Below are 24,367 nucleotides of genomic sequence, written 5' to 3' on the forward strand. Positions count from 1 at the left end.
ACTACTTGATAACTTCACTAAAGTCATTCATAATTTTATGCAAATTGTTTTCAAGATTTTACTAGAGATAAGCAAAAATATTTATGCATATATTATGTATCTACATGTATGTATGTCATCTATAATTTGTTAATTATAAACCTATTTACAATGTAAAAATAAGAAAAATGAGACTTCATTCAGATATGACTCTATTCAAATTAGGATGCCTCCTCTGTCTCTTTGACCCATACAGTTCCAGAAGTTCCTCCTTCTGAAGTCAGTGGTGGAGGTGGAAGCCGGTCGGAACTCGTAATCACATGGGATGTAAGCATTAGTCTTCACACTGTAGCCTCTTGGGTGGTGCTGTTTCTGGTGCTGGTGGTATTGATGCTGATGCTGGTGGAGGGGTGGGCCAGGAGGCTCATGAAGGGGCAGCTGGGAGAGGCTGGTGGGGGTCAGGTGCTATGAATGCTTGTACTAGTAATGGTAGCTATGATGCTGCTGCTATTTCAAATGCTGGTGGTGCAGGTAGCATTGGGGTTGGTATTAGTAATGGGGCTGGTAACATCAGTACTGATTGTCATATTGCTGGTGATGCTGATTTTGGTACTGTCAATAGTTTATGGATGCTACTGCTACTGGTAGTCATGGCAGTAAGAGAAGTGGCACTGTGATCGGTGCTAATGCTGGTGCTAGGGGTACTGTTGATGATGCTGCTGAGAGAACTTGTGGTTTTTGTGGTACTAGTGCTGGTATTGATAAACATGGTGCTACATGTAGTACTCCTGGTGCGGATGACTGCCTTGCTGATAGTACTGCAGTTGTTGATGGTGCCCATGATGCTGATGTTGGTGGAGTTACTCAGAGCAACGTTGGTGCTGGTGCTGGTACAGGTGGTGTTGAGAGCAATGCTGATTGTTCTGAAGGTGCTGACACTGGTGAGCCTGTTGGTGCCAGTGGGGCTGTCAGGAGTAGTGCCCATATTTGCGATGCTGGCGGAGCTGGCACTGGTGGAGGGCATACTGGTAAGGCTAGTACTAGTGGGACCGGAGCTGACCTCATGCTGATGCTATTGCTGGTGTTATCGGTGCTGGTGGTGCTGGAGTTGCCCGTGTTTTGGGGGATTCTGGTGCCAGAACTGGTGGTGGCCGTGACAGCAGTGTTAACGGGGGGGGTTGATGACATTAGTGGTATGGATGGTGATGTTGGTAAGAGTACTTGTGTCCGTGGTGATGGTGTCGATTGGTGCTGGTGAAAACAGTACTGGCGCTGGGGGCACATGTGCTGCACTTGTGCTGTTCACACTGGGGGTTCTGCTGCTCTTGGTGGCACTTGTAGTCATGCTGGAGACCCTGCCACTTATAGCCATATTTTTGCTGCTGATCCTGGATAGTGGTGATGTAGCTGCCAGTGGCTGTGCTCTTGGTGCTGAGTCTGGCCATAGCAGTTCTGGTGATGGTGCTGGTGGTGCTCCTGGTACCACTGGTGGGACGGTTGATGCTGCTGCTGGTGTTGGTGTTATTGGTTCTGTGAACAGTAGTAGTATTGATCCTGCTGTCACTGATAGTTGTTCTTAGAGTAGTTAATGATAGTTGTGGGACTATTCGTCCTGGAGCCAGTAGTGATGCTTCCCATAGCAGTGTTGGTAGGAGTGATGTCAATGTTGCTGGTGGCACTGATTCCGGTCGTGCTAGTACTACTGTAGCTGGGAGTACTAGTCGTGCTGGTGCTGGTATATTTGGGGGTGCTAGCATTCTCAGTGGTACTGTTGGTACCAGTGACAGTATTAGTGATGAAGCCAGTGGCTCCATGGTTGGTGATGTGGATAGTGCTGACGAAAATAGCCCTGGTACTGGTACTGATGGGGCTGATGGTGCCAGGAGCAGTTGTACTTGTTTCCATGGTGCCAGTGTTGCAGGTGCTTCTTGTCCTAGTGATGGTGTTCGTGCCAGTACTTGTGCTGCTGATGGAATGGATACTGATGAATTTAGTGGTTCTGGTGCCGGCGATGTTCCTGTTGCCTGATGATGGTACTGTCTTGGGGGGTATAGGTAGTGATTGGGGTGACGTTCATAATTTTGCTCATGGTGGTGGTGGGGGTGATGCTGCTGGTGTGGGGATGGTGGTGATGCTGGTGGTGCTGGTGGTGTTGGTGCGCAGCTGGTGGCAGTCACTACTATTTTCGAATGCTCACTCTGTACCAACCACTATCTCCTATCACTGGCATACATTGTTTCATTTCATTCTTTCAACTTTTATAGATGAGGAACAATAAGGCACAGAGATCATAAATAATTTGCTCAAGATCACCTGGCTTGTAAACTTGGGATGAGAGTCAAATCCTGACAATTGGCTCTTGCTGTTCACTCAGTTTCCCATGTAGCCCTTTATATCCCACTGATACCATAAACCCCAGTCTGGAATTAAGCCTCTGTATATTTCCTGGCCATCCTTTCAGCCTTCAATTTATGTCATAACTAGGAAAAATACAACTGACTTGCTTACATTTTAAAGGTACTAAAGTTTTCTGTATTATTTGGGGATGTGGATGAAGAAATAAAACTCATAAATTCAAGATAGAGTGTAAGTAGAATCTTTGATGTTACTAAGTGAAACTTTGAGGTTAGTGCATTGTATTTACTTCACATTTCCTTTACTTGTTTGTACTGAGTCATACTATTCAGGTGTGATATCTTCCCATAAGATCAACAATACAGATTTGATAATTTTTATTTGCCTTGACATAGCAGATATGTCTGAATGAAATGAAATTCAGCATCATATTATGCCCGAGTATCTGAATAATCATAGCCACTTCAAGTTCAATACCACAAATACCTTTGAATGAGGCATAATTCTATTTAAGAACATCTGATTTGACTCTCCTAGGGGTGTTTTTTCTCCTTTATAAAATCCAGCTGCTTAATTTAATATAGATTATTATCTAATGACTTAAAAAAAGGTGACAAATGATAATTACATTCACTTTTGCCCTGCCCTTCAATGTGAGGATGATTTAATATGACTTTCTTTTATAGCCAGTCCCTGAAGAACTACAGAATGGTGAAGGCTTTGGATATGTGGTTGCTTTCCGCCCTCTTGGGGTTACCAACTGGATCCAGACAGTAGTGACATCCCCTGATAGTCCAAGATATGTCTTTAGAAATGAAAGCATTGTGCCATTTTCACCATATGAAGTTAAAGTGGGTGTTTATAATAACAAAGGGGAAGGGCCATTTAGCCCAGTGATGACAGTGTACTCTGCAGAAGAAGGTAAGAAAAACATGCCTTTGTACTGTTTTCAATCTATTAAATCTATTGTGTTAAAAAAAAATACTTGGAAATTCTTTGTGACCTCAGTAATATTGTTTGTGAAAGACCAATAATAAAAATTATAGTTAGATACAAAGTGCTGATCATAGTGATCAAGCATAACTGATTAGAAATACAAGCCTCAAATGCTAGTTAGAGGGTTAATGAGAAGTGAAATCTGTTCATAAAGAACATATCCTGATTTTCAGCCTGGGAGCATGAGACTGCCTCACCTGTATGGCTCTTTTTTAAAAAATATATTTTTGGTTGTTTTATTTATTTGAGAGTGACAGACAGAAAGAGAAAGGGGCGGATAGGGAGGGAGGGAGAATGGGTGGGCCAGGGCCTCCAGCCACTGCAAACAAACTCCAGACGTGTGCACCCCCTTGTGCATCTGGCTAACATGGGTCCTAGGGAATCAAGCCTCGACCAGGGTCCTTTGGCTTCACAGGCAAGTGCTTAACCGCTAAGCCATCTCTTCAGCCCAGCTCTTTTTTTTTTTTTATCTTGGTGTAAGAATAAAATAATCTCTTGAATCTACCTTAATCCAGAGATTTATGCTGGTTCCTGTGGCCTGAAGGAAATACAAAAGCATGAAAGCATGATGGAAATGAGAACTATGAGTATGAGACTTAAGAGATATGCAATATGCAACTTGAAAGGATGACTCCAAACTACTGTAGATACATGCATACTTCACTCTGAACAGCCTGATAAATTAATTGCTCTACCTTTCTTTTATAGCTCACTCAGATATTGAAAAACCTATAGTTTCTTTCTTCTAGACTGTTATTAGGAGTACCTGTATAAAATTATCATTTGATAGATTGATGACAAATTGAATATAGCTTTTATAACATTCTCCCTCACCAAAATAAAGAACTACAACATATACTGAATGTTCACCATATATAAAGCACTATCTGATTTAAATTATCAAAAGAAGGATGAAGTGTGAGCACAACCTCTTTTTATACTAGGTGAGGTAACTCAGGCCCAGAAAGCCAAGCGCCACATGTTCTCCCTCATATGTGGATCCTAGCTACAGATGATTGGGCTTCTGTGTGAGGATGAAAATACTTAGTAGCAGAGGCCAGTAAGTTGAAAAGGAGACATAAAGGGAAGAGAAAGGAAGGGAGGAGGATACTTAATAGGTTGATATTGTATATATGTAATTACAATGATTGTAATAGGGAGGTAATATGATGGAGAATGGAATTTCAAATGAGAAAGTGTGGGGGTGGGGAGGGAGGGAATTACCATGGGATATATTTTGTAATCATGGAAAATGTTAATAAAAATTAAGAAAAAGAAGAAATGGAAGCTTAATCAAAGAGATGTATAAGTTTACCAAAATCTATTTAGCAAGTGATAAAATCCATATTTTACCTGGGGACATTGGCCTTCACCAATCTCAGACTCATGCAGATGATATTAGTGTCTCCCTACTTTAAGCTTGAAAAAAAATTCAAAACTTGAATTAAAAATGTAAAAGTAGGAAGCTGGGTATGGTAGTGCACTTCTTTAATCCCAGCACTCGGGAGGCAGAGATAGGAGGATTGCTGTGAGTTTGAGGCCACCCTGAGAACATATAGTGAATTCCAGGTCAGCCTGAGCTAGGGTGAAACCCTACATTGAAAAACCAAGACATATTAAAATTAGGAATAGAGAGATGTCTTAACACTTAAGGTGCTTGACTGCAAAGCCTAAAGACCCATGTTTGATCTCTCTCCAGATCCCCTGTAAGCCAGAGAAACAAAGGTGACGCAAGGGCCAGGTTGCACATGTGCATTATTTGGTGAAAGCATCTGTAGTTTGATTTCAGTGGCTGAGGTCCTGGCATGCCAATTCTCTCTAAGAAAGACTGGGAACATCCAGTCTTATCTGTTTATTTTCAGTTAAGCTTTTGAAAAGGATTTTAAGTGTAGGTATTATAAAAGTATTTTAAGAAGGAAAGTCCTTATGTATGTAGATTGACCCCATTTCCAACAATTACTAGGAATTGTGAGAGCTGGTCAGGCATCTGAGAAGTGCTAGAATTTAACCAGGGAGTTCTTGGACACTGCCTATGCATGCATCCAAAGGCTGAGAGTGGATAATGATAAGGAAAGAGACAATCATGACCTTTTCTTCTTTCTTAATTCCTTTCCTTCCTGGTTCATATTATCTTTCTTACCCTCACTAATGACTCAGTTAAAGGGCTTTCTGTTCACATATCAGAAATAAATCTGGCTTGCCTAAGAAGAACATTAGGGATTTTCTGTAAATGTATATGATATCTCAATGAGTCAAAGAAAAAATTTAACATTACATCCCATGAAAAGCTTTAGTCAAAGAAGTCCTAAGGCTCAGAAACAGCTTACTTTTCTAGATTATCAGCACTGGATTGATTGACCCCCAAATAGTACTCATATCTTCAAACTAAGCTCGAAAAGCTCTGGAAAGAGAATCTAGTATTCTCATCCTTAAACACAAACTGAATTTCAGCATCATTGAACCATGGCCAGGGAGCAAGATCATTTAACATAGAACTGGAAGTCATAGTGGAGGGATTGACAACCATGTACTCTGAGGGGAGTAAATCTCTGTTACAAAGGGAGTCATAATATTGTTTAATAATACTGGCATGTCTGCCTTTTCATTCAAAGGAATTTGCAATTTAATCTCAGCTAAATTTCTCCCTTCTGTGGATTTAAGCTCAAAAGAGTCCTCACTTAGCACTTATGAATAAGTGAAGTTGACATGAATTTGACCTTCGTCATGACAAAATATAAATAGCATTTGTACATATAGGAGTTCCCAAGCAGATAGTATGTGGATGAAGAAGAGTGAAATAACAGATGGTGTAGACGGAACAAAGAGAAAACTGGAAGAAAGAAATCCAAAGGAAGCAAATATAGGTTGATAATAATTGAGCAAAGAAAACCTTATGTCTATGAATGATATCATGTCTTCCTAAGCAGTTAACCAATAGCTATATATTTCAAATATATTACACTGAATAGCTATAAGATTGTTATATATTAAAATATGTTCTAAAAATCAGAATTACAATGAGGGATAAATGAAGCAAGAGGGTTGTTGTAAATTGAAAAAGCCTGATTTGTTACATAGAAAGTATTAGGTCAGCTAGGCCTACACAGCAAGAGCCTATCTTAAAAATAATTTAATTTTAAAAATAAATTATGAATAATTAAAGAGTAAGAATTTCAGAGTTTTTCCAGGTTCAACCACTTTTCCTCAAATTTCATTGTGATATTTTTTTTTCTTTCTGCTGTGTAGAATTCTATTGTGTAGATATAGCACATCTCAGTTATCCACAGAGCTAGGTATGTGGCTCAGTGGTTAAAGGGGCTTGTTTCTGAAGCCTGATGGCCCAAGTTTGATTCCTCAGTACCCATATAAAACCAGATGCACAAGTGGCACATGACTCTGCAGATAATTTGCAGTGGCAAAAGGCTCTGACCTATCCAAATACACATTCATTCATTCATCCATTCATTCTCTCTCTCTCTCCCTTTATCTCTCCTCACATTGTCCCTTAAATTACTTACCAAAATTATCATTGCATTTCAATTTCTGTTCCTGAACAGAGCCTACAGTAGCCCCATCTCAAGTCTTTGCCCAAAGCCTGTCTTCCTCAGAAATTGAAGTTTCATGGAATACCATTCCTTGGAAGTTGAGCAATGGACATTTACTTGGCTATGAGGTAATTTCTTTCAAAGTTAACTCACATTTATATGTTCTACACATTTAAAATTCTTCAAACAATACCTTGGGAGAATTCTGTCTTAATTAAAAGTGTTTTACTGCCATATTATTTCATATGATGATTAGTGGGAACATATTTCATACAGTGAGTTGAAAGAAAATAACTATTTGGGTATAAAATGAGCAAACCATAAATACAAAAGGCAGTTATGTGTTATGAGCCAAACTTTTGAATGGATTGAGTGACAAATAAAGGTGAGATTGAGCCACAATGTCAAGCTCATACAGTGATGATGTCATTGGAAATCATATTCCTTTAGCATTTTGTCTTGCTTGGGGGGCCTTGTAACATGGCAGTATTCTTCTGCATTCTAAAGATGTCAGCTGTGTATAGCATAATCTTGCTTGCAGTGACCTATGCATTTGAAGAAATATCTCAAGACCAATTAAAGTCAGAATGAGTTATGGAGCTAAGAACTGACAAGATGAAATAAAAGTTTGACGTTTTAATGCTCTGTAGGTAAACCCTCACCCTGAGACTGAGGGTAGAGCATAATCACAACATAGTGAATCTCATTAAATTGTTTCTTTGAAGATTCTACATTCTGTAAGTAAATCTTCACCCTGAGAATGAGGGAAGAATATCTATGGAGATTAAAAAAAAAAAAATTGACACTTTAACCCAAAGATGGTACTGTAAAAGTTACTGATTTAAACCCCACCTATCACTATCTTCTTTGGCAACTCCTCTTGCATTTATAATTTTCAGTTAATATAGCCTTACATGGCATCTTAACATCACAAAGCTATGTACATATTCATTTACCTGTACAATTGCAGGTGGTTATATGTAGTAATCAGAGATAACTATCTAGAAAAACTGACTGTGCTGAGCCAATCAGGTTCTTACCTGAGATACTGAAGGGCGGGTGGTAGACATGATTGGTGGTGCGGTACTATTTCAGATGTATGACTTAGTTCACCCTCTCAAGCTAACACCACGGGCATGGTGGGCAAAGCTGGTGAAATGAGATGGAGTAGATATGGAGCCTAAGGAAAGCCAGGGCTCACAGAAGTTTAAAGAGAACAAAACAGAAAAACTATTCGACACCTACCCAATTCTCAAGTCACCTGGCTATGTTCTTTATTGCTTGCTTTGCCCTTTTCAGTTATTTTCCTTAGTATTTGAACAGCTTTGAGTTTCAGTTCCTTGTTACCAAACAAGCATCCAGTTAAATAAATATTAACAAGTGAAATAGGGAAAGTTCAAGCAGCAGAGCCATGATGCTCAAAGTCTAGACCATGAGCCTCTTACCCAGAGTTGCCTGGCCTTATTATTAAAGGTATACTCCACAGACTGCTGAAGGAAAGCATGTAGATGCATTTGGTAATAGATATTTTTTTTCTAAGTATTTGCAAGCAAACACCTTCTTGAACAGTTGAATATGAGAAACACAGGTCTTGAAATGGAAACAAATTCAAGCACCGTTAAGAAAAGAAAATTTGAATGCAGACAGCAATGCAGCAAAGCAAAGTGAGTGGTACCTCAAAGGAGGCCAGAAAAAGCAAAGTGAATGTATCACCCCTTTCCTGACACAGGATGTAAGCTGTGGGCTGGTACTGACTGTAAAGCGAAGTGCCCTGGAAGAGGTGCACAGCTGTAAACCGTGTGTCTAAGGCCAGTCCCAGAGCAAGTCCTTGTTTGTCCACTTCCTTACTGGCTGTGGTAGAAAACTGCATTCAGATGAAGGAACCAGGTGAGATAGGTTGTATGTTTCATGTAATTTATGACTCGTGAAAGTAAGCAGTAAATGGGTAGAGGCCAGGCCTCAGGAGGATTTTTAAGAGAGTAATCTATCTATTTGCCCTAGTAAATGCTCCAAAGGAAATACTCAATGCTAAGCTCTCTTCATTCAAAAGAGATTGTAGAAATTTTCCCAGAAAAGCTGCCAGGCACAGCCACTTTCTTTCTTTTATTTTATTTATTTATTTTTATTTCATTTTCTCAATTTTTTAAACATTTCCTATGATTATAAAAATATTCCATGGTAATACCCCCCTCCCCCTCTTTTCCCCTTTGAAGTTCAATTCTCCATCATATCCCCTCCCCATCTCAATCAGTCTCTCTTTTATTTTGATGTCATGATCTTTCCTTCTTCTTATGATGGTCTTGTGTAGGTAGTGTCAGGCACTGTGAGGTCATAGATATCGAGGCCATTTTATATCTGGAGGGAGTGCATTGTAAGGAGTCCTACCCTTCCTTTGGCTCTTACATTCTTTCCACCACCTCTTCCTCATTAGACCCAGAGCCTTGGAAGGTGTGATGGAGATGTTATTTCTTTTTTTTTTTTTTTAATATTTTTTGTTCATTTTTTTATTTATTTATTTGAGAGCGACAGACACAGAGAGAAAGACAGATAGAAGGAGAGAGAGAGAATGGGCGCGCCAGGGCTTCCAGCCTCTGCAAACGAACTCCAGACGCGTGCGCCCCCTTGTGCATCTGGCTAACGTGGGACCTGGGGAACCGAGCCTCGAACCGGGGTCCTTAGGCTTCACAGGCAAGCGCTTAACCGCTAAGCCATCTCTCCAGCCCGAGATGTTATTTCTTATCTAGCTTTATTTCCAAAGTTTAGAGAATATAAGGATGTTAGAATGGTGAGAAGAAAAACATGCAAATATGGGAAAACCAAAAATGAAGTGTGTTTACATGAATAATGTGATCTATTCTTGTTCTGTATATGTTTGGAGCTAGTCAATAAAAAGTTAAAAACAATAAAATGTACACTGTCACAGCTTTGAGAAGAGAACCCAAGAGTTTTTGTGGTTGAATTTCCTATTAGGATTCAATTTTAGGCCAAATTTAGTTAAAGAAAATAAATGAGTAAGTTTGACACTCTCAGGAAACATGCTTGCATACCAAGCAGAAGTTCCTTTGGCTTTAATAAAAATATTTAGGTTAAAGATTTCTGACATGGCTGTACCTTGTGCCATAGTTAAGAGAAGTAAGTGAGAGAGTGTATATGGGGAAAAGTGTAGATTTATAAGGTATCATAATATTATCAATTACTGAGGACTATTTGCATTGGGGTGTGTAGATACTGATTTTTAATATATAAATTTATGCTTCTAGAGTCTTCAAAACAAGGACATTCTACTTGAAAGTGAAATTATTTAATGTCAAAAAGGAGCCTTTGGATGAAAAAGAGAAAAGTAATTCTGGTAGCACTACCATATTTATTGAGTTAATCGACACCATTTCCCTGCAGCCAAACCTATTATGGTAGTTAGTAGTTAGTCCCCCTTCAAGGAACAGAAAATGTCTGTATGTTCACAGTGTTTTCCAGTTGCTCAGAGCAGAACTTTCTACATGCACAGCAAGCATATGTGCTGTCTCAGACATGAATGTCCTTTAGCATGTTCCTAAAGTTCTGCACAGTTCAGTTAAAACAGATAGAAGCCAAAAACTCAGAGCCTCTTCTGAGAATTAAGTGAGATAAAGTAGCCTTTGGCAAAGTGGTCCAAAGACTCTTGCAGCTTCAATTCTATTCATTTAAATACTGGTCTTTTTGGCTAAGGCTTCATTAAAAGAAGAAAAGAGTTAGAAACCAAGGAAATAGTATAGGAACACTTTCCAGCATCCACTGTGTGACCTCAGTGGCTGCTGCTTGTATTGATGTGGTAAGAGGCAAATAGGATAAGCATGGTGAAATAATGGGACATAGCATGAGTTATCAGGTGGAATGCATTACGTTTTGCATATTTATTCAGAGTAGCAAACAGAAGGTCTGAATGTTATGTCTAGTTGAAAATATTCCTCAATTGTAATGCACTCCACATGGTTCAGGGAAATTTGTGGAAGATGGGGGTAGAAAGATTTTCAGAGCCACAAGTTGGGACATTATGCACAGAGACATTGCCTCCCTCCCATAATGAACTGTTGCACCCACAATGAATGACCTGAATCTCTTATGAGGAGGGCCCTTTCAGAAAAGGGGCAGGGTTGAAGGAAAGGATGGTGCCAACATGTGGTTTACATACTAAGTATGTCCATAACTAATAAAAATAAATTTGAAAAAATTGTTCCTCAAATGGTCGGTAAACATAAAGACAAAGGAATGAAGCTAAGAGAAAATAAGACCTAATTGAGAAAAGCTTAAAAATAAATTACGTAATCCTATCCTCACAAAAGTATGTCTTTTCTTAGTTTTAGCAATGATTCAAAACTTAATCCAGAACAATAAATGACTTAGCCGAGTAATTATCTGTCAGTCATGTGGCTAAGTTTTGTGTTGTAGTTTCTATGCTGGCTTTCCACTCATTAGTGGCTCCCTCCTTCCTCTCATCTCAGTAAGGGTGAGCATGTGCTGCGTGGCATGCTGAGCTCACATCATCATTAGCATCTAGCCTAATTTTCTTTTTGATTTGACCAAGCACTAGTTGAGGAGTACAATTCCCTGGGCTCCAATTTACTTCATCTGCTAAGCAGTTACATTCAGTCTCAGATCTTTTCTGGTGCCCCTTTGAATAGGAACAAGAGAGACATTATAAACAAAAGCCAGAAGCCATTAGGTTCATGGAGATTAGGTGCCCAGAAAGAAAACAGCTCAATTTTTGCATGGTATATGCTGTCATTTTCTATAAAGAAATTCTGTGTTTTGAAAGAAGCTATAGCACTTGATGCATATTATAGATTTTTATGGATAAGTAGAAGAGAGAAGCTGATAATGTCTAAACAAAAAGAACTTTTGAGGAGATAGAAATGCTAATTACCTTGATCTGGTCAATACATAGTAAATGCAGACATTGAACTATCATGTTATAAACCATAAGTATGTATAATTACTGCATGATCATTTTATATGTTTTATAAAATTTAAAGAATAAACCTAGGAAGAATATCTTTGATAAATAATTTAACAGCCTTCCACTTCTGAAATAACACAGAGCAGCACATTTAGAGAGATATCAATAGATATTCTTAACATTTGACAGAGAATATAATCACATATTTTAACACAACTCCTTTAACAAAACAGAACCACATATTTTAACTAGAACTCCATGATACCTTCATCCCGTTTCAAACAACTGCACAGAACATGTTTAGCTCCTAACATTTTCATTTGAATGGAAAAAGATGTCAGATACTTAACTACCTTCTCCTTGAAAATATGAAAATTCCAGGGCAGCAAAGGTATACGCCTTAGCTCTAATTTTCCCTTATCAGGCAAAGAATTGACTCTGTCTAGCAGGTGTTGGATACACATAGGAAATTGGATACTGAAAATTGTAATGTATTTGCATAAACATAAAGCAAGCAAAATGCATTCAATTGAAAAAAAAATGGAGAGTGTGGAAGAGGGTAGAGGAGCTGTTCTGTGGGAGAGAGTCCATGATATTGAAGATTGGTGAGGAATAAGTGGGATTCCCCTGTATGTGAAAGTCTGCCTTTTGGCAGGTGAGCTGTGAGGTGACCCTTGATGCCCAGGTGATACCATGTTTCATGCAAACCATCAAATCATGAGTCAGCACTTCCATCTACTGCCTCATCTTGGCTGAATGAAATGAAAAGACATTAACAGTGTGCAGTACTCCTGTATGGACGTAAATCAGGAGACTCATAGGGATGACAGGAGAGTGTCCAAGTAGAAGATAAAACTAGGTTCATTTTCCTAAATGATGTCTACATGCATTTTTGTATGCCTTCTGTTCACTTCAATGTTTCCAGTGTAACAACTCAATTACAATATTCTTTTCACTGAAAATCTGTAAGCACACCCATAATTACTTCAGTTTATTGAAAGAATATCACTGATTTATACCCGTTCTTTAATGGCCAAGTAAAGGCAAACAATCTTTAATACAATATTTGTATAAATTGCATTTCATTTTATGATTAAATTAAATGAAATATCTGCTGCAATAATATTAAGGACTGCTCATAGCAGAAGCATTATTTTGGAAGAATAACAAAATTACTCACAAAAATAGAGATAACATTCTTAAATTTGACATTCATCAAATTTGCCTCTGTTTACTTAACTAGATAAAAGTGCACTGACTTGCAGCATGGTTTTATGATTCAGAAGAAAAAATTATATCATCTCATCAGGAAATTACAGCACCTGTGTTTTACAGGGGCACAGAGAGTTAGAATGTAAATGCCTACCTAGTGGATTTCTGCAGTAGGAAAGAGGGAGGCATTTTTTAAATGGTGTTTGTTCAAGACATTTAATAATACAACAGTGTGTGATAGTGCTGTGTTCTCTGTTGAAAATACCCTCTAAGAACCCCAGGGGATGCTGAAACCATGTGTAATAATGTCTGATGTATAATTTAAGTACAATAAAAAGATTAACAAAAATTAGTAATAAAACACATATATGTTAAAATAAACACTGTGTGAACATATCCTCTTGTTATTCCTTAAAATATCTTATTGTGTTGTACTAACGTTCCTTGCCCATGGTTTACTGGGGGCTGCTGAAACAGTGGGAAGTGAAAACTTGGTGCAGGGGGACTTGTGGATATACACACTTTGTAGTCAGTAGTAGGACTCAGAGAAGAGGCAGGCAGGCCCCTGCCTCCAGTATGAAACATCCCTTTTGCTTCCAGCTGTCTACAACTCTCTGTTTTCTAGTGATGGAAAATTCTTGAGAACCACAGTTCACTCTCAGTTACCTTCTCATTTATACAAGTTTGCCTGCTATTTTTCAGAGTGAATTACAATATGAAAATGCTGGTTTCCTCAGTTCTAGAAAATTCTTACCCTAGTACCCTTTCAGAATTGCTATCTCTTTATATTTTGGGAACTCTCATTGGAAGTGTTCATTCTAGCCTCCCTATTTCTTAACTTAACTTTCTTTACTATTTCTGTTGTTTTGTTTTGTCTTGTTTTGTCAATACAGAGACACACTGTAGCTCAGAGTGACCAGGAATTTACTCTAGTTCCAGACTGGCCTCAAACTCACAGCAGTCTTCCTACCTCTGCCTTGTGAGTGCTTGGGTTAATTTTTCTGGGCTGTGTTCTGAAAGCTAATCAAGTTAACCTTCTACCATTAGTCTAGCTTAGTTATTATTGATAATTATTCATTCATAATTATACTTTTCAGGATTAAAAAATATGCTTATTTTTTTCAAATCTTGCTATAATCTTCACACTTGTTCTTCCATAGTGGATTTAGACCTGTTTATAATACACTTGGACATCACAAAAATACCCATTTTCAGTCTATGTCAGTGCACCATAGCCCTTCACCTACTAACCATTTGCTAACCATCATTTGCTTTATAATATTTGTGTCTCTCCCCATGTATGTTCTTTCAACTTTGTAGGCTCTTTTCTGCATGATTACATTTCCAAAGTTTGCTCCTTCACCTCAGACTCATCTTCTTCTCATCCAAGTAGTGAGGCTGTGCACAGAAGTTCACACATGCTACAGCGATATTCTGCTCTCATAGTAGGAGTGCTAGTGCTACTTAAATCCAGAACATAACTCAGGGAAATGGATTTACTTATTTTTTTCTTGGATTTTCTACCTTGTTAAAATGATCTCAAAGCCAAAAATGATGGGCTGAGCCTATAATCCCAGCTATTCAGAGAGCTGAGGCAGAAGGATCACAATTTCAAGGCCTGATTGGGCTGCATAGTCTATTTAGGCCCACCTGGGCAAAGTAGTGAAATCTGATTAAAATTATAAAATAAAAAGAGGATTGGGAATACATAGCTTAGTGGGGGAATACTTAGATGTAGAAGATTCTAGTTTCCAATCTTTATTACCAAAAAAGCAAAGCAAGTCTCTCTCTCTCTCTCTCTCTCTCTCTCTCTCTCTCTCTCTCTCTCTCTCTCTCTCCCTCCCTCCACACACACACACACACACACATATTCAAACAAAGTATGTGTGGTGTGAGAGGGAGTGGGAGAGAGAGAATGAACATCGCAGTGCCTCCTGTTATTGCAAACGAATTTCAGACCCATGTACCACTTTGTGCATGTGGCTTTATATGAGTACTACCACCAGACTTTGCAAGCAAGCATCTTTAACTGCTAAGCTATCTTTCCATCCCATAAGTCTCATATAGAGGGATTTTATTAAATTTTATAAAATACACAGGAATGTTTATAGAAAATTGGTAATATTACTTATGACCTTTTATTTCAGTTATATGTATATTTACTCATCTTTATAGAGTTATTTAAGAAAATTATATTATCTTTCTATGTACTAGCATCATGTTCAAATTTGGCAGATATTTTCTCTGTGTCAAAATATTTCTAATACCTCTTAGCAAACAAGACCTAAACATAAATTGTTCCTACATATGATACTTGGAGATTGGTTAAAGTATTTTAAAACATTCCTATCTAGAACTTTCAAGTACCTTCCATAAATGAATTTATAAAAATAGGTTTTACACAGCAATTATGAATTACTTTTATTTCCTATTTAGATCAATCTCCTACATAATACTTTCTTTGGAAATTTATACTGAAAATATTTGATGAATCAGAAAAATCATGAGTGAATTTCAAACTAACAAGAACAAAAATTTGTCTTGATTGAATCACTAATTCTTCCATCCCTCTACTGTTGTACTAAATGTAGATTATAACTCAGATGAATGTGGTGCTCCCCAGCCTATGCTATATCTCAGACCACATATTTTCAGTCTATAACATCTTATTATAATTATTGATTATATGTCATTCTTAGCAAATAACTAGACAATTCTCTCAAACACAGATAAAAGTATCTCATCATTTGGAGTCATCTAAACCTAACAATGTATGCAGTGTTCACTGTTCGTAATTAAACCTCCAGTGTCCCTTGGAGTTCAGGAATGGATGCCAGCATCCTACACCTGATTGAGAAAGAGGAGCTGCTTGATGTTAGATACATAGATTTCTCCATCGTTTGTCCACTTGATGTCCTATCCTCTAGTGACACAGTTCTCATAATTTTTTTGTTTGTTTGTTTACATGTTTATTACTATATCCTCCTATATTTCCATTTCTGTGTGTGTAATACTGCGCCACAATCTCATGCAGCACGTGGCACATAATAGATCCTCTGAGAATATTGATTAAATAAAGAAAATAAATAACAGCACTCATTTCAGTTGAAGTCACTGAGTTTCAAAACAATCAGTACTTTGTGTAGCCACTGTATTTCTTCTGTCTGCTGTTTTCCAGGTGCGGTACTGGCATAATGGAGGAGGAGAAGAAGAAGAGTCATCTAGCAAAGTGAAAGTGGCAGGAAATGAGACATCAGCCAGGCTAAGAGAGCTGAGGAGCAACCTGGCCTATTACACAGCTGTCCGGGCTTACAACAGTGCAGGTGCTGGTCCCTTCAGCGCTACAGTTAATGCAACCACCAAGAAAACTCGTATGTACATTCTCATTGTTTTTGAATGTTAAGGAAAAGAGTTTATGTTCAAATGATAAACTCCTTTATCATTTTGAACGGATAACTCAAGTTAGAAACCCTAGTGAATATTTCAAACCTGCTGCCACAGGCTTGCAAACCCAGAGCCTCCCATATTCTTGTCTTTGTGAGATCCCTAAATCTTTAAGTAGATCCTCCCTGTGAACTTTGGATAATCTTAATATGCAGGCTAAGTTCAATGAATTCAGATTTCTGCAAAATGTGTTTGGGTCTAGTTTCATAAATTTTATTCCTCTTGAGTATTAGTGACAAGAATGGATAGGTTTATACTACAAAGAACAGGGATTGTGTTTTTTTCTCCTTTCTCTTATTCTTCTTTCGTACATTGTTTAAAAGATAATGATACAAAGTAAAAGGTTTTAATCAGAACATATCTACATGAAAATGTTTCCCTTAAAATCTAACATAATTATGTTGTCTTTCAAGATGTCTTTGTTAGCTGTAGGTAAACTCATGAGCTCTAATAATGAGTTATAATTGAAGTAGCCTATAACAAATTCACTGATTTACATTTTCACTGCCCCACAAATATTTTAGTTAAACTGAATTAGTTGTACATATAATCATATATTGCATTGCTACTTTCTCACAACGCACCATTGAAGTTTGAATCATCACTATTATTTTCATTGTCATCATGGCATAAAAGTAATTGAGCAAATGTTTCATTTTTCCCTTATTTTTATGCTAAACATGGTATGTAAAGAATAAAGAGATTAGGTAATATTAGCACACTGATACTTGTTACTTTCACATAAATTTTTCTTAACCTATTTTCATAATTTATTTCATCACATGTGTGCTTAATTGGTTTTGAGTAGAAGTGATACAATTAATTTGTTTGGTTGCCACTTTCATTAAGGCATTTATGTTTGCATATATAATTTCCAAATTTAGTTGAAATAATAGACAATCAACTTATTGTCTAAAATTGCAAAGAACACTATTAATATAAAATTGAATAAGACTGGATAGCACACAGATTGCTAGGTAAATACATACATATATATATGACATATATATGGCATAATCATACTATTCTAGAACTTAACCAGTATTAATTTGACTAGAGATATCTGCGTGTTGATCTTTGTATTATTTCTGCAAAAAAACCTATAACTCTCAGCTTATCAGAATAATTCACATGGCTGAATAGAAGTTGAACAACAGAACATTTTTTATCCCTTTAGTACCATCCACTTGTAAGTACTTAGCTAATGCAGTGGCTTAATATCATTCTTTTCTAAGTATTAGGGCAAGAATGACCTAGTCTCTTACATGTAACAGTTAGTAGCTATTAGACCACCATGTGTTGGGTTGGAAATGAACACACTGAAAATATTCTGTATTTACAACTTTTCATTAAGTGAATTTGGCTCCTTCATAACAATTCTTGATTAGTAAGGCTTAAGTATATCTATATCTATAAATTTATCTACCACAACCATATCTAAACTATACCTATATCTCTCTCTCTCTCTCTCTCTATCTATCTATCTATCTATCTACCTACCTACCTACCTACTCTCATTAGGCATGTGTTCAAAGCCAGAAACAGTCAAAAAGTCAAAAATTATGATGGTTTCATATACATACATACATACATACATACATACCATACATACATACATACATACATACATACATATAAGTTGACGTGGCTCATTTTTTTGAAATAAAATTGGATGTGATTAGTTACTAGTGTGACATCATAGAGCACCTGTGAGGAACTTGGAGTACTGGGAAGACAGAAAAAAGAGATGTATCAGACATTCGCAAAATATCTTAATAATGCACAGTGAATAAAATATTTTTAAATTTATTTTTTTTTATTAATAAGTTTTGTACTCAGTGAATGCAGTCAAGTTGATACTATTGTTAGGCTCATCCATGGCCTACCCCCTCCCCCTGCTCCATCCTTATTGAGGTATATGAGTCATGCATTGTGGAGTTAGCCCACAGTTATGGGTAGGAGAAATGTCTCTGTGTATCATGACCCAACATGTGGCTCTGACATTCTTTCTGCCCCCTCTTCCACAAAATTCCCCTGAGCCATGTTAGGTTCATTTTTGTTCTGCTTCAGTGATGAGGTGTTGGGGGCCTCTGTATCTCTGGATATCTGATTTGGTAGGAGTTGATAGTTCTCTGTGTTAAACTCCTTCACCCTTGTGCTGGTACCCAGTTCACCAAGAAAACAGCAACCTTGCTTGTTTCGCCAATTATTCTTAGTCTCAGCTGGGGCCCTTTTGAGGTATGATGGGTTGGTTCTCTCCTTGGCATCTGTGTCTATCTGTAAAAGAGAAGAAAATTTTCCAATGGAGAGTAAAGTTAGCATCAGACAAATGGGATAACCCTTAGTTTTTGTATAGAGAATTTAATAGGTATAGGCCCTCTTGGAGCTCATGATTGGTAATAGCTTAAAAATGGAGAGTGGGCTCATATTTGGATATGGTTCTGACTTGTTTCCCAGCTCCAGCTATGGATCCCGTTCCACTGAATAGATCACTTAGACAAATCAAGAGCAGTTGGTTTCCCACCCTGGCTGTGCACCACTATTGCCCTGTGTGAACATCATGACAGGTTATTTGCTGCTAAGTAGGTTTGACCATGAGTTGCTTGGACAGATATTGATAATTTTCACCCACTCGCTCATGTAGCACCTTATGGAACTAGACGTGCTGACTGTCTGGGGATTGACTCTCTTCCAGCTTCCAGCCATGTCATTCCATTATACGTCTCAACCGCATATGGTGTCTTCAGCAATAGGGTCTTACCACTAACCTTTGGTGAGTTATCAAGTACTCTGATAGAAATCTGTCTTTCTTTTAGGAAACCTTGTAGTTCTCTCTGATCAAAAGCTCATTGTGGATGAAAATCCCATGCTGGTACTGGGAGTTATAGGTCAGTGCCCACTAAGAGAAGAAAGAAAAGGATAACTAATATAAAAGAGGTAGAGAAAAGTTGGGGGGAAAGCTGTAGAAAATTAAGATCAGTCTTCATAGCACACTCTCTAGTGCCTTGTGGCTCAGTTGTTCCCTCTAAGGGCCTGGTGAAGGTCTGCCTTTTAGGATATACAACCAATTGGTCTGCCTTTTAGGATATACAATTTTATGGTACCATTGTTGTTTGGGTCTGGATTCATGTCTTCCACCCCTTCCATTGGCCTCCCAACCAACCCTATTTTATAGTCCTTTGAGATGCTTGCTGGGTATGTCAGCATCTTGGGTAGATTCAGGTTAGGTGCTATAGATGAGTAAGACTATGTTGGCAATTGGGTAAGTTCACTGAGAATGCTCTGTTCCGGGTTCAACCATTTTTCTTCAAATTTCATTGTGTCATTTTTTTTTTCTTACTGCTATATAGAATTCCATTGTGTAGATATACCACATCTTAGTTATCCATTCTTCTAGTGATGGATATCTGGGTTGATTATAGCTCTTAGCTATTATGAATTGAGCTGCTATATAAACATGTTTGAACAAATATCTCTGGACTGAGGTTTAAAGGTTTTAGGGTACATGCCCATTAAGGCAATAAATGGGTCTGTTAGTAACTTTAGAGTCAGCTTTTTAGGAGTATCCATTTGCTTTCCAAGGTGGTTATACCATCTTACTTTATCCACCAACAGTGGATAAGGGTTCCTATTTCTCCACATCTTCACCAGTATTTATTTTCATTTGACTTTTTGATGTATACTATCCTTACTGGGGTAAGGTGGAATCTCAAAGTTGTTATAAAATTTGCATTTTCCTGATGCTTAGGGATGATGAACATTTTCTTAGGTGTGTGTTTGCCATTTGTAGTTCTTCCTCTGTTAACTGCCTGTCCAGCTCTTTGCCCCATTTTGTGAGTGGGATGTTTGACTTTTTATTGTTTCGGTTTTTGAGTTCTTTGTAGATTCTAGATATTAGGCCTCTGTCAGTCGGATAGCCCGCAAATATTTTCTCCCATTCTGTGGGTAATCTGTTGGCTTTGCTTATTGTATGTTTGCCTGTAAAGAAACTCTTCAGCTTGATGTGATCCCATTGGATAAGTGACTATTTAAGATCATGGGCTACTGGGGTTTTGTTCAGGAAGTCTTTTTTCCATTTCCATATCATGGAAAGTTCCTCCTACATTTTCTTCTAGTGGTAGCCAAATTTCTGGTCTTATATTGAGGTCTTTGATCCATTTGGACTTGAATGTTGTGCATGTGTGGATCAAGTTGCATTTTCATAAATATCGTTATCCAGTTTGTCCATCACCATTTGTTGAAGATACTGCCTTTTTGTCAGCCTATATTGTTAAGGTCTTTGTCAAATATCAAGTAGTGGTAGTTGCTTGACCCAAAGTCTAGGTCCTCAATTCTATTCCATTGGTCTATACTCCTGTTTTTATGCCAGTACCATGCTATTTTTATTACTATGGCTTTAGATCAGGTATGGTGATGCATCCAGAGGTATGTCTTTTGCTGAGAATATGCTTGGATATCCGAGGCTTTCTGCCTTTCTCTGTGAAATTTGAGATGATTTTTCTATCTCTGTGAAGAACAATGTTGGGATTTTAATTGGAATTGCATTAAATCTGCATATTGCCTTGGGTAGGATTGCCATCTTCACAATGTTAATTCTGCCTATCCAAGAGCAGTGGAGGTCTTTCCATTTTCTCAAGTCCTCAATTTCTTTTTGAGTGTTCTTATGGTTTCATTGTATAGATTTTTCACTTCCTTGGTTAACATTAATCCAAGGTACTTTGGTGTTGTTGTTGTTGCTATTGAAAATGGGACCATGACCCTTACTTCTTTCTCTGTATCTTTGTCCTTTGCATATAGAAAGGCTACTGATTTTTGTGCATTGATTTTGTATCCTGCTACTTTGCCAAAGGAGTTAATCACCTTCAGGAGTTTTGGGATGGAGTCTCTAGGGTCTCTTACATATACAATCATGTCATCAGCAAATAGAGCTAACTTAATTTCTCCCTTTCCAAATTGTATATCTTCTATTTCCTTCTCCTGTCTTATTGCTTGAGCTAGGACTTCCAGTACTATATTGAAAAGCAGAGGTGGGAGTGGACAACCCTGTCTTGTTCCTGATCTTAATGGGAATTCCTCCAGTCTTTCTCCATTAAGTATTATTTGGGCCTTCAGAGCTTTGTATATTGCATTTATTATGTTAAGATATGAACCAACCATGCCAATTATCTGCAATGTTTTGATCATGATGTGATGTTGTATCTTGTCCTAGGCCTTTTCTGCATCTGTAGAATTGATCATGTGGTTTTTATGTTTAACCTTGTTTATGTGGTGTATTACATTGACAGATTTCCGTATGTTGAACCACCCCTGTGTGCCTGGGTGAATCCCACTTGGTCAAGGTGGATAATGCTTTTGATATGTTGTTGGATTTGGTTTGCAAGGATTTTGTTCAGGATCTTTGCATCTAAGTTCATCATGAAAATAGGCGTTAGTTTTCTTTTCTTGTGGTATCCCTGCCAGGTTTTGGAATTAGGGTGATACTAGCTTCATAGAAGGAGTTGAGGAACTTTCTCTGTTCTGCAATTGTGTGGCACAGTTGAAAAAGATTAGTTTGAGTTCTTCCATGAAGGTTTTATAGAATTCATTGGATAAGCCATTAGATCCTGGACTCTTCTTTTGGGGGAGGTTTTTATTACTTTTTCAATCTCAATGAGTATGATATATTTGTTTAGGAGATTAATCTGCTCTGAGTTTAGCTTTGATAGATGGTATGTGTCTAGGATATTATCCATCTCCTCCACATTATCCAGTTTTGTGGAATAGAAATTTTTGAAATAAGTCCTGATTATTCTCCCAATTTTACTTGTATCTGTTGTGATCTCTCCTTTTTCATTTTGAATTTTGTTAATTTGAAGCATCTCTCTCTCTCTTTTTTTGCTTGATCAAATTGGCCAGGAGTTTGTCAATCTTGTTTATTTTTTCAAAGAACCAGCTCTTTGTTTTGTCAATTTTCTTAGTTGATTTCTTATTTTCCAATTCATTAATTTCTGCTCTGATCTTAATTTCTTTCCTTCTGGAACTTTTTGGGTTGTATTTTTCTTGATATTCCAGTGCCTTTAGGTGGATGGTTAGGTTATTGATTTGGGATCTCTCTGTCTTTGTTATGAAGGCATTTACTGCTATGAATTTACCCCTTAGGACTGCCTTCATTGTGTCCCATAAGTTTTGGTAAGATGTGTTTTCATTGTCCTTCATTTCTAGAAATTTTACAGTTTTACTTTTTATTTTGTCTAGTAATCATTTATTGTTTAAAAATGTACTGTTCAGTTTCCAGGTGCAGATGGGATTCTTGGTGGGTCTTTTGCTGTTAATTTCTAGCAATATAGAATTGTGTTCTAATATCATGCAGGGGATTATGTCAATCTTCCTAAATATGTGGAGGCAGGCTTTGTGACCCAGTATATGATCTATTTTAGAGAATGTTCCCTGGGCTGCTGAGAAGAATGTGTAGTCTGTGGATTTGCGATGGAATGTTCTGTAGATGTCTGTTAGGTCTAACTGATCTGTGGTTTTGTTGAGCTTTCTTACTTCCCTGTTGAGTTTCTGTTCAGATGATCTGTTTATTACTGAAAATGGTGTATTGAAGTCCCCAGCTATGATGGTGTTGTTGATTATTTATGTTTTATTGTCAAGTAGGTTTTGCTTTATCAACTGTGGTGCCCCTGTGTTTGGTGCACACAGATTTATGATTGTAATTTCCTCTTGATGCATTGTTCCCTTGATAAGTAAGAAGTGCCCTTCTTTTATTATTTTTGGTTTGAAACCTATTTTACCCAGTATTAATATAGCTACACCTGCTTGTTTCCTATTCCTGTTTGCTTAGAATATTGTTTTCCAACCTTTCACCCTCAGGAGGTGTTTATCTTTAGTGATGAGATGAGTTTTTTGAAGACACAGTTTGAGGGGTCTAATTTTCTGATCCATCCTGTTAGCTCGTGTCTCTTGATGGATGAATTTAGGCCATTAATATTTAGGGTAATGACTGTGAGGTTTAATTTGATCCTGACCATATTTGTTGGTATATATGGTTTAGTGTTTTCATGGACTTTGAAATTTTTTGTGCCTTCTCTGAGTTTGGTTATTTTGATCTGCTTCTTGTAGGCATTTGATGTTGATTATTTGATTCTTCTGTGTGGAGAACTTCCCAAAATACTCTCTGTAGGTTTTGTTTTGTGTTCATATAATTGTAAAGCTGAGTTTTGTCATGGAAAGTTTTTCTTTCACCATCTATTATGAGGGACACTTTTGCTGGGTAGAGTAGTTTGGGTTGAGCCCATAGCTTCTTAGCCTTTGCTGTGTTTCATTCCAGGCCCTTCTTGCTTTCAGAGTTTCCATTGAGAAGTCTGAAGTAATTCTGAAGGGGTTACCTTTAAAAATAGTGTGCTATTTAATATTTAATAGTGTGCTATTTTTCCCTAGCTGCTTTTAGGATTTTCTCTTTGGTGTCAGTGTTAGAGTCTTAATGACAGTATGTCTTGGAGAGTTTCTCCTGTTGTCCAATTTGTTTGGAGTTCTGATAGCTTCTTTTATTTTGATGGGCCTTTGTTTTGAGAGAGTGGGTAAGTTTTCTTCAATTATTTTGTTAAATAATTTCATCATGTCTTTGGTCTGAGTTTCTTCTCCTTCTGGTATGCCAATGATCCAGTTATTAGGATGTTTAAGGGTATCCCACAATTCCCTCATGTTTTGTTCACAGAAATTTTTGAGCTTATTGCAACTCTTGAACTCTCAAACTGTTTTTTCCATCTTGTCTTCCATACCAGAGTTTCTATCCTCCACATGACTGACTCTATTCTTAAGAGCTTCTAGAGAGTTTTGGACTTGATCAATTAGGTTTGCATTTTCTACTACTTTCTGTGTATAGTTTCCATCCCTCTGTCCAGCTCCCTTTTCACATCACTCT

At 37.6% G+C, this 24,367-nt stretch overlaps 1 protein-coding gene across 4 annotated transcripts in view; it reads left to right on the plus strand.

The window, feature by feature from the left end:
• The window catches only part of Cntn3 (contactin 3), a 443,276-nt gene that overhangs the window by 399,734 nt on the left and 19,175 nt on the right, over positions 1–24,367 (plus strand). For all 4 annotated transcript variants that reach the window (XM_004651504.2, XM_045133940.1, XM_045133938.1 and 1 more), the window contains 4 exons: positions 236–306; positions 3,021–3,255; positions 6,888–7,003; positions 16,199–16,391. In XM_004651504.2, coding sequence (XP_004651561.2) covers positions 236–306; positions 3,021–3,255; positions 6,888–7,003; positions 16,199–16,391 — 615 coding nt within the window. The remainder of the gene's footprint in view (positions 1–235; positions 307–3,020; positions 3,256–6,887; positions 7,004–16,198; positions 16,392–24,367) is intronic.

Source organism: Jaculus jaculus, chromosome 14 (genome assembly GCF_020740685.1).
Source record: "Jaculus jaculus isolate mJacJac1 chromosome 14, mJacJac1.mat.Y.cur, whole genome shotgun sequence".
In the NCBI taxonomy this organism is placed as follows: domain Eukaryota; kingdom Metazoa; phylum Chordata; class Mammalia; order Rodentia; family Dipodidae; genus Jaculus; species Jaculus jaculus.